Source organism: Schistocerca gregaria, chromosome X (assembly GCF_023897955.1).
Source record: "Schistocerca gregaria isolate iqSchGreg1 chromosome X, iqSchGreg1.2, whole genome shotgun sequence".
NCBI classification, from domain to species: Eukaryota; Metazoa; Arthropoda; class Insecta; order Orthoptera; family Acrididae; genus Schistocerca; species Schistocerca gregaria.
Genome location: NC_064931.1, coordinates 154,912,941 through 154,929,845, shown reverse-complemented (window position 1 = coordinate 154,929,845; position 16,905 = coordinate 154,912,941). Strand labels below are relative to the sequence as shown.

The 16,905-nt window shown below is 44.2% G+C and overlaps 1 protein-coding gene across 3 annotated transcripts in view; it reads left to right on the top strand.

Moving 5' to 3' along the window:
- Positions 1-16,905, top strand: part of LOC126297785 (regulator of nonsense transcripts 2-like) — a 199,061-nt gene that overhangs the window by 112,337 nt on the left and 69,819 nt on the right. For all 3 annotated transcript variants that reach the window (XM_049988981.1, XM_049988982.1, XM_049988980.1), the window contains 2 exons: positions 16,057-16,216; positions 16,333-16,480. In XM_049988981.1, coding sequence (XP_049844938.1) covers positions 16,057-16,216; positions 16,333-16,480 — 308 coding nt within the window. The remainder of the gene's footprint in view (positions 1-16,056; positions 16,217-16,332; positions 16,481-16,905) is intronic.

Genomic DNA, 16,905 nt, shown 5'->3' with positions numbered 1-16,905 from the left:
CACCATGCGTCAATTCGTTGCAGATCCTCCTGCATTTCAGTACAATTTTTCATTGTTGCAACCTCTCGATACACCACAGCATCATCTGCAAAAAGCCTCAGTGAACTTCTGATGTCATCCACCAGGTCATTTATGTTTATTGTGAATAGCAACGGTCCTATGACACTCCCCTGCGGCACACCTGAAATCACTCTTACTTTGGAAGACTTCTCTCCATTGAGAATGACATGCTGTGTTCTGTTATCTAGGAACTCTTCAATCCAATCACACAATTGGTCTGATAGTCCATATGCTCTTACTTTGTTCATGAAACGACTGTGGGGAACTGTATCAAACGCCTTGCGGAAGTCAAGAAAAACGGCATCTACCTGTGAACCTGTGTCTATGGCCCTCCGAGTCTCGTGGACGAACAGCGCGAGCTGGCTTTCACACGACCGTCTTTTTCGAAACGCATGCTGATTCATACAGAGTAGATTTCTAGTCTCCAGAAAAGTCATTATACTTGAACATAATATGTGTTCCAAAATTCTACAACTGATCGACGATAGAGATATAGGTCTATAGTTCTGCACATCTGTTTGACGTCCCTTCTTGAAAACGGGGATGACCTGTGCTCTTTTCCAATCCTTTGGAACGCTTCGCTCTTCTAGAGACCTACGGTACACCGCTGCAAGAAGGGGGGCAAGTTCCTTCGCGTACTCTGAGTAAAATTGAACTGGTATCCCATCAGGTCCAGCGGCCTTTCCTCTTTTGAGCGATTTTAAATGTTTCTCTATCCCTCTGTCATCTATTTCGATATCTACCATTTTGTCATCTGTGCGACAATCTAGAGAAGCAACTACAGTGCAGTCTTCCTCTGTGAAACAGCTTTGGAAGAAGACATTTAGTATTTCGGCCTTTAGTCTGTCATCCTCTGTTTCAGTACCATTTTGGTCACAGTGTGTCTGGACATTTTGTTTTGATCCACCTACCGCTTTGACATAGGACCAAAATTTCTTAGGATTTTCTGCCAAGTCAGTACATAGAACTTTACTTTCGAATTCATTGAACACCTGTCGCATAGCCCTCCTCACACTACATTTTGCTTCACGTAATTTTTGTTTGTCTGCAAGGCTTTGGCTATGTTTATGTTTGCTGTGAAGTACCCTTTGCTTCCGCAGCAGTTTTCTAACTCGCTTGTTGTACCATGGTGGCTAGTTTCCATCTCTTACGATCTCTCTTGGCACATACTCATCTAACGCATATTGTACGATGGTTTTGAACTTTGTCCACTGATCCTCAACACAAAACTTTTGTGTTCAGCCATCAAGTACTTTGAAATCTGCTTTTTGTCACTTTTGCTAAACAGAAAAATCTTCCTACCTTTTTTAATATTTCTATTTACGACTGAAATCATCGATGCAATAACCGCTTTATGATCGCTGATTCCCTGTTCTGCATTAACTGATTCAAATAGTTCGGGTCTGTTTGTCACCAGAAGGTCTAATATGTTATCGCCATGAGTCGGTTCTCTGTTTAACTGCTCAAGGTAGTTTTGAGATACAGCACTTGAAAAAAATTTCACTGGTTTCTTTTTCCCTGCCGCCTGTTATGAACGTTTGAGTCTCCCAGTCTATATTCGGCAAATTAAAATCTCCACCCAGAGCTATAACATGGTGGGGAAATCTACTCGAAATATTTTCCAAATTATTCTCCAGGTGGTCAGTCACAACAGCTGCTGAGCCCGGGGGCCTATAGAGACATCCAATTACCATGTCTGAGCCTGCTTTAACCGTGACCTTCACCCAAATCATTTCACAATTCGGATCTCCGTCAGTTTCCTTCGATACTATTGCACTTCTTATCGCTATGAACACGCCTCCCCCTTCACTGTCCAGCCTATCTCTGCGGTATACATTCCAATCTGAGTTTATGATTTCATTACTGTTTACGTCTGGTTTCAGCCAACTTTCTGTCCCTAGTGCTATATGGGCGTTGTGACCGTTTATTAATGAGAGCAGTTCTGGGACCTTTCTATAGACACTCCTGCAGTTTACTATTAGCACATTAATATTGTCATTCCCTGTTGCATTTTGCCTGCTCCTACCTTGCCACGTCTCAGGAGGCGTCTTGTCGGGCCTAGGGAGGGAATTCTCTAACCTAAAAAACCCCCATGTGCACTCCACACGTACTCCGCTACACTTGTAGCCGCTTCCGGCGTGTAGTGCACGCCTGACCTATTCAGGGGGACCCTACATTTCTCCACCCGATAGCAGAGGTCGAGAAATTTGCACCCGCAGAATCGTCTGAGCCTCTGGTTTAAGCCTTCCACTTGGCTCCAAACCAGAGGGCCGCGATACTACAAATAGTTAGCTCTGATTGCACCCCGCGAGCGAGGCTTTCCGTCTTCACCAATTCCGCCAACCGCCTGTACGAACTGAGGATGACCTCTGAACCCAGACGGCAGGAGTCATTGGTGCCGACATGAGCAACAATTTGCAGTTGGGTGCACCCAGTGCCTTCTATCGCCGCCGGTAGGGCCTCCTCCACATCTCGGATTAGACCCCCCGGCAAGCAGACAGAGTGAACACTGGCCTTCTTCCCCGACCTTTCCGCTATTTCCCTAAGGGGCCCCATCACCCTCCTAACGTTGGAGCTCCCAATAACTAATAAACCCCTCCCCCCATGTGCCTGCTCGGACCTTGCTGAAGGAGCAGCCACATGTCCACTCACAGGCAGAGCGGGCGATGCCACACGGCCAGCCTCCACATTTACCCTCCGCCTCGTGCGCCGCGAACGCCACTGAACCCGCCACTCTCCTTGGGCAGAGGGTGCCCCAACCACGCCCGGTACCCGCGAAGATGTCTCGACAGTGGGTGAAGCATGTAACACCTGGGGTGTACCTTGCGACGCACCAGACTCCCCACTGCCGCTACACTCCGAGGCAGCAGCCTGAAGACGGCCGACCGCGGCCATCAACACGCTCAGCTGTTCGCGAAGAGTGGCCAGCTCCTCCTGCATCCGTACACAGCAGTCACACATCCTATCCATCCTAAGGAATCAATTTACTGAAGAGACTTAATCAACTTTTAACTAGACTGCTAATTCACTAAAGGCGGCTGATTATTGACTAAACTGTGATTGCTAACCACTTCTTGTAGAGAACAATGAAAATAGCACTACCTGTCTCTGGACTGAATTGAAAACAAACACTAGCACTACTGGCACAGTGGTTGACTAAAGGGACTCTCTCTGACTGTATTCAAAACAAACACAAAATCTATGGAACACTATTAATAGCACTCGACAATTAAAGCTTACTAAAAGCAAAAACACACGGAACAAGAAGTGTCAAGTAAGAAAAAATACAGTTAATACTTAAATTAAGGTAGCTCGCTGCACAGCAGACGTGAAGCAGACGGCGGTTAGGGCGACACTGACGAAACTGCTGAGGAGCTGTGACATAACAGCTGGATTCTCCCCATTTGTTGCAGTTTTTCTACTGCCATAAATTAGTAAATCTTTTTGATGATTTTTGTCTATTTTCTATACATCTTTTTGTTGGCGCATAACACATACATGAAAATCTATAAGTTCTTATTTAGAGTGAATTTCACAGGAACTTATTGTTCAGATTATTATTTTGGCTGTTCTGGTTCCTCTGTTGTACTTAGCTTTCATTAGAGCACTCATAATTAAAAGCTATAACTAACTAATGGCTGTAATATACTTTGCTATGTTCAAAACTTTATGAGCTAATCAAGATAGTTGCGAAAATAAATTACACCACTCCAAAGTTAAGCATTCCCACTTTCCAGTAATATGTTTTAAATTACCTAAAACTGTGATAATTAAACTAGGAGTTCATAAGCAGTCCCATTTCTCATTGTAAATTTGGTCAAAACCACTGTTATATTCCAAACTTTGACTACATACTTTTGACATACAACAGTGATTCATTTAACATACAAATTAATAATTTCATGTAAATCACTCTGATTTGCAATACAGGACTCATTCAAATAAACAGAGAATTCACATTGCATAAGGGTAGTGGTGACCATACATATTTCTGAATTTTGAACCAACAACATTTTCTGTGAAACAGAATCACATTAGTAGTTGTTCATCAAAAGAAAGACATCACACACTCATGTAATTGATTCGTCTAGATGGGCAATGGATCTACCTTCTTCAGTGCAGATGCACAAGTATGTCCCACCTCCTGCGAGAATCTGAGTAGTGAGCATGGATGAAATGGACAGGGACTGCGGATAGGTGGCACTTGGTGGGAGTGTGGGCCATGCTGAGCTGGGCCACACATTTGCGATAATACTGTTTCCCATATGGTGCAGTGGTTAATGCACTTGCCTAGCAAGCAGTAGCAGTGGGTTGGAATCCCGGTCCAGTACACATTTTTTGCTTGCTGCTGCCAATTCTGCATAATGTCCCAATGCAGCTGACATCGGTAGTCCCTCCTCCCCCCCCCCCCCCTCCCCTCTCCATCTTCAGTTTACATATAATCACAGCTGCATGGATTCTGCATGGCGTGTTCTTTCAGACATGTCCGAAAGAAAAGACACCACACATTCATATAAATAGTTAGTATCGTGGCATGACAACTTCTTCAGACAATGAAGCTTTCCTGTCTTTAGTCAATGTAATTAACATTAGTCAACAGATGTTTAAAATATTTTGTTCAGTACATCCTTTTACTGATGGGTGAATATTAAAAGAAATCTGTTGTGAATCCATAGTACATCTGTATTGTGGTTTCAGTGCCGAAAATATGATGCACCAGTTGTCCAGTTGTGTGCTTTATTTAATTTAAAAATACAACATGACCACGTTAGCAAGTTCTTAAAATATTGTCATGCTGTAATCATAATGGAATCATGTCTTGCCAACCCATGTTGTGTTCTTAAACTAAATACAGCACCCATCTTGGCAACTGCTGTGTCATATTCTCCTTACTGATAAAGTTCTTTCGGTAAAGTGTTCTTTAGAAGTGAGCTTGTGCTTGCAGATCCTACACCTTAGGCACAAGAAGATTGCAGATTTCCTTGTTATTTTGCTGCGTAAAACGTTATGTGTCACAACACACGTAATGAGGTCAGATCCTCATAGGATAGACAATTAGCTGATGAAAGGTGTATTTTTAATTTCAGATTAGCTAGTGGAAGGAAGTATGTAAAGGTTGTTTCGGCATGTTAGTGCTGACGTTCCAGGTGTTGGTTCATAGGAAACCCCATTATGTACTTCTGTTTAGTTCTATGTTTTCTTTCTTTTCTGGAAATTCCTTAAATTAATTTTGATTTTTGTACCTGTCTTTGATACTTCATTTGCAGTCAGTTCTTAGTCTTCTGTTGCTGTATTCAGCACTACTGTGAACCCAAATACATGAGTATTCCTACACAAGACCAACAGAATGAGTTTTGGGTTCAGGATTGTTTCTTACTCTCCTGAGTACAAATACAAATGTACAACAAAAGGAGAGAGTTTCATAAATTGTCATTTAGTAGCACATACGTATTGTGTAGCAAAGAGCAGCATGCCACATTCATCTGGCAGTAATGTGGAATGCCAGACAATGCAGTTATGTCACACCAATCCGGTAGGCACTGTACTATGAGACTGTGTGTGGTCCACATGAAGTTTACCCCTGCGGGTCCGAACATAAGAATAGGCCCGAGGTAACTAACAGGAGTTTCACACATTTTGGCCTTTATGTGTTGGTCCCCTGTAGGGTTTGACCTCCATTCTTCAAAATTTTTCTGAAGAGCGAGCCAATTGGGGAAGTGCGCCTTACATGGTGCATCGTGTCCATCTCGCGTTGAGATCTTTAGCCCACTTTCTCATTGTTGCATTTCAGTTCCGCTCATTCTCCATCTCTTGCACGAGGTCACCTTCCTGGGTTTCTACCATGCACTATGCAGTGCCGCTATCTGCGTCGACAATGACCATGGACTTCTTGGCACCTGATATCCTGCACGGTAGCCAGTCTGTTGTGGTGGAGCCGCCATGTACCCTGTTGGTTGTAGCCCCCTGATCACACAAGGATCACTCTGCTGATGCCTGCACCATTAACTCCCCACATATGCCAAGGAGTAGATAAGCGTCACCCTGGGGCATCGGGACTCCCAGCAATGGCCATCCTGCCAGGTGGCCTTTGCTGTGGCTGGGTGGCTCCAGTGGGGAGGGCCCCTGGTCGGAGTGGGTGGCATCAAGGTGGATGTCACATGATGAACCGTAGTCCATCATCTCTTGCTGGTAGTGAAACACTAGCAGTCTCTAAGCGTTCCGAGCTCAATTCAACGCACAGAAGTACGACCCCAAATCGTTCCCCTCCCTGGCCACACCATGGGAGGAACGACAGGCTAAGGATGTCAGTGAAGCTCATATATACAAGAGTCGATGGGGAATCTTTCATGACAATTAAGCCTCAGTTTTTTGTGGAGCATTTACAGGACAGGTTTGGGGAGGTGGAGGGCTTGTCCAAAATGCAGTCAGGGTCAGACTTGATGAGAATGGCATCCTCTGCCCAATCACGGGCATTATTCACTTGTGACAAGCTGGGGGATGTTTCTGTTACCATCACACCCCATAAGAGATTAAATATGGTCCAGTGTATCATATTTCACAGGAACCTTCTTTTGCAGTCTGACGATGAGCTGCACGCCAGTTTAGAATGGCGAGGTGTTCATTTTGTCCGACGCGTTCACCGTTGTCTGAGGTATAATCAGAGTGCCACTGGTGCCTTCATCTTGGCCTTCGAGGGTTACACATTACCCAAGAATGTTGAGGTGATGGTCTACTGCTGTGATGTGAAGTTATATATCCCTCCCCTGGTGCGGTGCTGGAAGTTCAGCCATATGTCTTCCCACTGTACTTCCAGTGTCACCTGTCGGGGTTGTAGGCATCCTTCACATCCCAGTACTCCATGTGCCCTGCCTCCCATCTATGTCAACTACGGAGAGCACCATTTGCCTTGCTCGCCAGGCTGCAGTATTCTCCAGAAAGAAGGAAAATCATAGAGCATAAGACCCTGGACCGACTGACCTACACTGAGCCTAAGAGAAAATTTGAACGCCTGCATCCTGTACGTACAACATTGTCTTATTCTGCCACTACAACATTTCTAGCCCATCTGCTCTGCCAACCCTAGTCACCTCTAACAGCCAGAAGACTACATCTGCTCCCTTGATGGTGGGGGCCATTTCCCTCCCTGTTGCTCCCGCACCACCTACTTTGGAAGCAACACCCAGAACCATCGAGGACATCCGTCCCCACTTCTATGCTGGAGAAGCATAAGTCGTCTTCAGCTTCTCTCGCTAGGAAGGGGTCCATTGGATCACTCGTTTCCCAGGTTTCTGCTAGTCGGAAAGATGACACCTGCCAGTGGCTGAAGAGCTCAAAAGCAGCTAGTCATAGGGCCTCACACTCATGCTCAGTCCCGGAGACTGAGCCAGTGAAGTCCTCCCAGACAGGGAAACCCAAGGAACTGCAAGATAAATCCAAAAAGAAGACCCCCAAGACCAAAGAAATTGCGGTGGCACCCACACCACCGCTACCTACAAGAGCTCTGCATCTGAGAATGGCGTGGAGACTCTGGTGTCTGCTGAGTACCTTTATCTCTCCAGACTCTCAGACCCAATGGATATAGACTGCTCAGGCAATAGATCAGTGGCAGCAGGTGACCATGAGGCGTAAACTTCCTCTTTAAATGTTCCATGCCTTCCCAGTCTCATGATGATGTCATCCGGCAGTGGAATTTGGCAGTTTTTTCCACCACGTGCTGAGCTACGGCAACTGTTAAGCTTTACGCCTGTTTTCTGCAGTGGCCTCCAGGAAACCTAGCTCCTAGCATTGCGGACCCCTGCCCTCCATGGCTATAAGGGATATTACAGGAACCATAGCGACTATAATCAAGTGTCGTGCAGTTTGTCTTTATGCCCTAAACTCAATCTGTAGTGGCGCTGTGCCCCTTCAAACCCCTCTTGAAGCTGTGGATGTCAGAATAAAGATGACACAGGGAATAACTGTGTGCAATGTATATCTTCCTCCAGATCGTGCAGTACCCCTGAATGTGTTAACTGCACTTATTAATCAACTCCCTAAACCTTTCCTACTTTTGGGAGATTTTAACACCCATAACCCTTTGTGGGGTGTCACTTGCTGTCCGAGGCAGAGATGCCGAAACTTTACTGCTTCAGTTCGACCTCTGCCTCTTAAATCCTGGGGCCGCCACACATGTCAATGTGGCTCATGGTAGTTACTCGACCATTGATTTATTAGTTTGCAGCCCAGGACTTCTCCCATCTATCCACTGGAGAGCACATAATGACCTGTGTGGTAGTGACCACTTCCGCATCTTCCTATCACTGCCCCGGCATCAGGCCCACGGACGCCTGTCCAGATGGGCTTTAAACAAGGCACACTGGGAAAATTTCACCTCTGTTGTCACCATTTAATCTCCCACACACAGTAACATCAATGTGATGCTTGAGCAGGTGACTACAACTATTATTTCTGCGGCAGAAAATGCACTTTAGGGTGCCTCCAGTGTAAGGCAGTCCCTTGGTGGTCAATGGAAGTCGCTGAAGCAATTAAGGAGTGTTGCAGGCTCTACAGCTGCATAAGAGGCACCCTTCCCTGGAGCACCTCATAGCACTGTGCCCACATTCGCCAACTTATCAAACAATGGAAGCAGGAGTGTTGGGAGAGATATGTCTCGACCATTGGGTGCCATATGTCACCTTCTCAAGTCTGGGCAAACATCAAACGTCTTTTCGGGTACCAGACGCCAACAGGTGTTCCTAGTGCTACCGTAAATGGTGTGCTACCTACCAACGCAAACGCCAAGCACTTCACTGAGCACTTTGCTGAAGCCTCTGTGTCGGAGAATTAAGCCCCAGCTTTTTGCACTCTTAAATGGTGGCTGGAAGGGGAAGTCCTCTCATTCACTACATGCCACAGTGTATCCTATTATGCTCCATTTACAGAGTGGGAGCTCCTCAATACCTTTGCACATTGCCATGACATAGCTCCTGGGCCTGATTCGATCCACAGCCAGATGATTAAACATCTCTCACCTGGCTACAAGCGACACATCCTCATCATCTTCAACCGGATCTGGTGTGATGGTGTCTTTTCATCGCAGTTGCGCTAGTGCGCCACCATTCCAGTGTTGGCAGCACCTCAATGCCCTCCACCGCCTGAGCAACACCAACGGGGGTGCAGATCGCTCCACGCTGCTGCAGCTGTACAGAGCCATTGTTATAACCCGCCTTGACTATTGGAGTGATTTGAGTGTGATTTATGTTTCGGCGGTGCCCTCACCATTGCGTTTGCTCGACCCATTGCACCACTGCAGAGTTCAACTAGCTATAGGAGGTTTTAGGATGAGTCCTGTGACAAGCGTACTGGTGGAGGCTTCAGTCCCTCCATTGAAGATCAGACGTGCACAACTGCTCACCAGTTACATTGCACACATTCATAGCTCTCCTGAACATCCTAATTACTGTCTTCATTTCCCAACCATGCTGGTTCACCTCCCGCATTTGCGGCCCAGGTCAGGGCTAATGATTGCAGTTCATGTGCGATTGCTTCTGTCTGAACTGGAGTCCTTCCCTTCACCACCTCTCCTCGAGGTCCATTCACATACATGTCCGTGGCGTAGCTGTAGGCCAAAGCTTCACCTGGACCTTTCGCAAGGCCCTAAGGACTCCGTTAACCCTGCAGCTCTCGGCTGTCACTTCCTCTTGATTCTTGAAGTGTTCCAGGGCTCTGAAGTGGTTTACACCGGCAGCTCGATGGCTGATGGTAATGTTGGCTTCGCCTTTCTCCACTGAGTCCATTTTGAACAGCATTCCTTGCCCGATGGCTGTAGTGTATTCACTGCAGAGCTGGTGGCCATATCTCGTGCGCTTCAGTATATCCTTTCATGCCCTGAGGAATCGTTTCTTCTGTGTACTGACTCTTTGAGTAGCCTACAAGGTATCGACCAGTGCTCCCCCTGCCTTTCTTTGGTGGCATCCATCCAGGAGTCCCTCTATGCCCTGGACCTATCCTATCGTTCAGTAGTGTTTGTGTGCACCCAGGACACGTCGGCATCCCAGGCAATGAACTTGCTGACAGGCTGGCCAAACAGGCTATGCGGAAACCGCTTCTGGAGATGGGCATCTCTGAACCTGATCTGCGTTCTGACTTAAGCTGCAGGGTTTTTCAGCTTTGGGAGACAGAATGGCATAACAGTATACACAGCAAACTGTGTGTCATTAAGGAGACTTCAAATGTGTGGAAGTCTTCCATGCAGGCCGCTCACAGGGAATAGTTGTTCTCTGCCGGCTCCGCATTGGCCACACTTGGGCGACCCACACTTACCTCTTGCGCGTTGAAGACTTGCCTGAGTGTCAGTGCGGTGCCCGGTTGACAGTGGCCCATATTATGGTACACTGTCCCACTTTGACTGCCAAGCGACGAAATCGTGGGTTACCGGACTCATTGCCACTCATTTTATCTGACAACAAGTCATTGGCCGATTTAGTTTTACGTTTTATTTGTGAGAGTGGGTTTTATCATTTGATTGAAGTTGTAGCGCATGTCCTTTGTCCCTCTGTGTCCTTCACCCTAGTGCCTTTAGGGTGGAGGTTTTAATGTGTTGCAGAGTGGCTGGTTTATTATTTTTATTCTTGTGGTCGGCCAGCCACTGTTATCTGCTTTCTTGTTTTATTCTCTTCTGTTTCTAGCGTCTCAATTGCTTTCTTGTCCTCTTTTGTTCCTTTTAGTGATCGTTGCCTTTCTTTCGTTCATGTGGTTTTTCCTTTCTTTCCATTTTGTTATATGTCTCGCCTGTTTTATTCTCACGCTTGTGGCATTGTTTTCTTAGGAACAAGGGACCAATGACATCATAGTTCAGACCCTTCCTCCCTCTTTTAAACCAACCAACCACATGAAGTTTGAAGCTGGGTGCACCCCAATTACCGCACTTGTTCAACAGCTGTCTACACAGCAACTCGTACACAGCATGCCAGAACAGTATTTCCATATTTTTTTATGTGACTGCTGCTGTGAGTCTCATTGTAGTCCTTTCATTTCATTCCTCCCCCACCTCTCAGCTCAGTCCCAGTGAGTATGCTTGAGAGAGACAGCTATGAAACTGAAGATACATTGTCGGTAACTGGGCCTGAACAAGTGCAGACAGCTGGACAGATATCTTGAGAAATTTCAACAAATAATATGAAGAATATAATGATGGATTGCTTTTTGACTTCTGCAAACTGGCAGTTATGTAAAATATAATTGTATAACAGATTACACAGGAGAAAATATTTTAATAAACTAAGGTTAGAGATAAGGGTGTAGTTTATTACCTACTCTCTTTAATATTTATTTAGACGATGCCATCAGAAAATGAGAAGAAAGAGCACCATAAGGGATCCTTATAAACAAGACTAAATGTGTTAATATTCTGTTTATGCTGACGATATTGTATTAATGGCAAATACTGAAGACAAACTACAAAAATCAATCCACCTTTCCAACTTTATTGGAAAGGATTATAATTTTAAAATAGCACTGCATAAAATTAAGGCAATGGCATTCCATGGGGAATACCCAGTATGAAACCAAATTGTAGTTGAAGATGATACTTTGGAACAAGTTGAACACTTCATTTACCTTGGGAGCTGTATCATTTTTAACAAGGATAAGAATGTAGATGTTAAATTACAGATATCAGAGAGGAAATAGTGCTATAAGTACAAGACTGAAAAGAAGAAGAACAACAAAAATTAAATTCTATACTCTGGTGGCTGTACCTGTTCCACCCTATGGCAGTGACACTTGCGCCATTAACAGAAAAGATTCTAATTATGTTCAGGCGGCTGAAATGAAATTTTTATGAGCAGTCAGTTGTTGCACTACGTTAGGCAGGATTCTTGATGAAAACTGGAGAGTCATGTACTGTAGGGAAGCAAGGGAGAGGATGTTGTTGTGGGTGGTCAGTAACCTCTTTCTATATCCCAAATACACACATGGATTAATACAGTTCTTTATTTACATGCACTTTTACGTAACTGGAACAGAGTCCATGTGTTGTGGTACAAGCTCATTATTAATAGTCCACCGGCAGACAAAATATCAGTAATCTTGCCTTTACATCCTTTAGAGTCACTGCTAGCCGCACTATGGTCAGCAATCTGATCTCTATGTACTATTGTAGCCTGTGACCCACTCTGCGAATAACTGACAGATGCCAAACTGGAAAAGTGAGTCAGTGAGGCTCTCCGGTGAGCAGTGGTGGCCTAAATACGTGCTCTTGAGAGGGCTTTGTTGCTTGTCGATGTGTCTCTGGCCTCTCTCGTGATAGGCGTGCTTGATCCAGTGCCTACTATTGATCTTCACACTTCATCTTTGCCGACTGGTGTGCTGGTGACCTCTTACGCCAGCACATTCCTCCCCTACATAAGAGCCAATGCATTCCTAGATCATGCCTCTTTCTCAGTTCCCATGGTTGTCATAAACCCTGAAAAGAAGAAGAGCGCATGGTGCAAAGCAATACTTGCGGAACGTTGGCGATGCCTGATGCTGTGGCGGGTATAACAAGTGTAGGATTGTCCGATGGCGGCAACCACTCAGAAGGTCCGCCGGTGATGATCAGTCTCATTTGTGGGAGCAATAGGATGCGAGAAAAAGTTGCAGTGCTTGTCCCCGTGTGTTGGTGGTATGAAGCCTTGGCCATCTGTTGTTTAAAAGTGTGTCTGAAGCATTCTGCTTCTCTGTTAGACTCGAATGATGCTACATGATGTAGTAGAAGCCATAGGCAGCACAAATGGGAACTTGGTAAAAGTGTCTACCACTATGAGCCATAAAAGTGTTTCAAAATGGTCCTGCAAAGTCTATGTGCACTTTTTGCCACGGCTGTTGAGTCTTAGGCCAAGCCAAGTATGTCAGTGGCGGAGTGGTTTGGTTTTCCGCGCATGCGTGACATGTTGATGTCATCTATTCAGTATGGACGTCCATACCCTGCCAAGTACAGTGCCGGTATGATAATTGTTTAGTGCGAACAATTCCCCAGTGTCCTTGGTGGAGATCTGGGTCTGCTTCAGTGGCCTGTGCAATCTCTCTGTAGTGCAAGGGAAAGATTCCAGCAATTCAGAGTCCTGCTCATTAATTTGGCAACATGCAAAGTCTTGTGACCTGCCACTAAAATGAACTTGTGACCATACAAATAGTGATGGAATTTGTCACACCATACAAAGTAACGAGAGCCTCTTTTACTGTTTCAGAATAATTGCACTGAGTTTGAGTTAACAACTTTGAGGCAAAAGCAATGGGTCTGTTTTGTGCAGAAATTCTGTGCAAAAGTACACTGCCGATTCTGTAGGAAGAAGCATCAGTTCTCAAAACTCCTGGCTTGGCAGGGTCAAAATGCACTTTTGTGATGCAATAGGGCCGCGATCTGAGCAGCATTCAGTATGTACCGAATGTAGTAAGTTATCTTGCAGTTCACACACACTGCGAGAAACACCCAGGTCACAGATTGCAAATAACTGAGATTGGAGGGGGTGCACACACACACACACACACACACACACACACACACACACACACTGACTGTTTATCACATGACATAGATACTGTTGTTCGGTTTGAAGGGTGTCACACTTTTCGGTATGACACTTGAGTGCTGCTTCTAACAACACTCAAAAAAGAGTATGCAAATTGGCACTGTGTTCCTGTAGTGTACTACCTGAAACGACAATATCATCTAGGTAGTTTGAACAAAATGACACTTTTGCAGTCAGCTGCTCCAAGTAACATAGAAAAATAGCGTGTGTGGAAGGGCAAATGCAAGTACTTGAACAGTCCTTAGAGTGTATTTATAACGAACACTTTCAGTGATTCTTCATCCAATGGAATTTGCAAGTAGGCATCATGCAAATCTATCTTAGAAAGGTAACATCCTGCATCAAGCCTGTCCAGAGTACCTCTTCTGTGTCCTTAAATTGTCGAACAGTGGTATACTGGTTGGCAGCTTTGGTTGGACTGGTTGGTTGGTCGGTTGTGGTTGTGTGGCAGATGCAGCTTGTGCAGCCAGCAGTTGTTGTACCGTTGCGATTTGTTAGATCCATTACATTGGCTGTCTGAGGCTGAGGCGTGGTGGCAGGGGCTGGAGGGGGTGGAGAATTCATGGTTTACACAAATATGTTAAATCAGAAAACAAGCAAAGCCTCTGAAATGAGAAATTTGATTAACTGTGTGGCTCCCCCTCCTACAATACATGCAAGAACATTTGAACACTATCACCCCTGTTAGCTACAACACAACAGAAACAAACAAAATTGTCAGCCAAATTGATTATCTTCAATCTCCTATGTAGTACCCTCGTCAACACTGTAGTATCCCATCCTCGTCGCTACTGTAGAGTCTTGTACCATAAGGAAGCAAGGGAGAGGACACTGCTGTGGGTGGCCAGCATCCTCTTTCTGAAACACAAATGCACACGTGGATTAATGAACTTTAACTTAACTGGAATAGAGTCCATATGTTGTGGTACAAGCTGAGCAGTAATAGTCCTCTTGCAGACAATTTCGGTAATCTTGCTATAATAAACTTTAGTCTAGTTGCTAGTCCCTCTTGGTCAGCAATCTGGTCTCTATATATTATTGTAGCATGTGACGCGCTCTTTGAATAACTGACAGACACCAAACTGGAAGAGTGAGTCAGTGAGGCCCTCCAGTCAGTGGCGGTGTCCAGAATACTTGCTGTCGAGAGGGTGTTGGAGGCATGTTGATTGTCGGGACGACTCTGGCCTCTCTTGTGATAGGCGCGCTTTATCCAGTGCCTACTATTGATCTTCGTCTTTCATCTTTGCTGACTGGTGTGCTTGCAACATCTTACACCAGCACAAAAACATAAGTCAAGAACTGAATATGTTTGCAGTAAATGACAATATGTAAGAATATAAACAAAACTGCAAGGAATGTCTGAAACAAATGAGAAACAAAGATTCTAAATATGGCCTTACAAAACAAACCCAGAGGAAAGAGGGGTGCAAGATAGCCACTTAAAACATAAAACTAATTCATCCATCATCCTCTTTTTGGATTGCCCTGCGCTGTCGTTCTGCTGTTCACTCATTGTGTGATTAAATGGAGCAAATGAACTAATACTGTCATTATAGTTGATAATGTTAAGGGTACTGACTTGAAAAAGGTAGGAAACAGATAGTATAATGGTAAATGTAGTGCATCACTCGTGCGCACACTCTAAATTAGCAGCTAATATCCAAGGTGAGTGCGAGCACTTGCCATCTGTGTGTTGACAGACAAGTGCAGGGCCGTCGACGTGAAGTGCTCACACAGCTACTAGGAACACACACACACACACACACACACACACACACACACACACACACACATTGCATTTATGTAAATGTGAAGTGTTTTTTGGTACTACAAGGAAAATCAACTTCACCACTGGATGGTGATTGTTAAGTATTGTGGGATTTTATCTGGATAGTTACACTAATAATTTTTTGTTTTGTAAAAACTTGTCACCACAATTAATAGTTGAACTTTGAAAGAAATAAAATGCATGTATATTGATGTCATCTAAAAAATGGTGTCGTGTACATCTTTGAACAAACACTGTCCTGCACTCATTTAAACTTTCAGCTTCGTGGAGATCAGAATTGCTGCTACTGACGACAAAACTACAAAATCCTGTTCAGTTTTGTCTCAGGGTCTGTATAAATTGCTTGTTATGCCAAACATACTTTTGTAAACAATAATGATGTACTGCAAACAGTTATTTGAAGTAGATTTGTGCATGGCACATACACCCACAAAATGTGTGTGTGTGTGTGTGTGTGTGTGTAGAAAGGGTGGCAGCTTGATGTTAATCGTGTCTGTATGTTTGTTTGTTTGTTTGCTTGTTTGCATTCCCTCAGTATTTTTTGTTGTTCTCTAATTTTCGTTATTGTAACAACCATGTTGATGTGCAGTAACTATCAACCACATGTCATTACTTTAGTGATACCAAATGTAATCTGTATGTAACTGAATTTTCCAGAAATAGAAGAAACTGAGCCTTCAGCTGTAAGCAATAAAGTTTTAATAGAATCATTTCTGTCTGCTCTTCCCAACTGTGTAAACCAAGAAATGATAGACAGTGCAGCTATTGATTTTGCAATGAACTTGAATACCAAACACAACAGGAAGAAAGTTGTGAGGTGAGACACAAATTGTTTCTAAATTTGTATTACGGCTTTGTTTGAGGATGTTCTAGACTTACGAATTTATGAATTTCTTAGGTTCTCAACCTGTGCACCTCTTTCATGGTTTTCAGGGCACTGTTCAATGTACCTCGTATTCGTTTAGATTTACTGCCTTTTTATGGACGATTTGTTGCTACGTTACACCCTGTGCAACCAGACATTTCAGAAGATCTTTGCCAGCTTTTGAAGCAAGACTTTAAATATCACATCCGCAAAAAGGTTTGTGTTTGTAATTTAATGTAGCCTGTTTTGTGAATTAATAATTAGAAGTTGCTGATGGAAATAGTGTTCATCTTTTCTTTATATGTATGTTTGTTATTAAGTTCCTGAATCCTATACTCTGCAAGAGAAGTCTTAAGCTACTGAAACTATATTAGCTCCAAAACTACATGGTAACTACTTTTAGTTCATTTTATGGAAGAAAGCCACCGTGTACCAATAACTACATTATGTAAATTAGAAGTTCCAAATAATGTATTTATCTTATGGTTTAATAGTGTTGTGTATTGAAAGTAAAAAATATGAAATATATGTACAATTGTTGAAATTCTCATTATGTTTGTGATGGACTCACAGTGCTACTACAAAAATGAACACTGGAGTGGGTTCACCCTGGTGCAAGCATTGAAAGTAACATGTTGTAC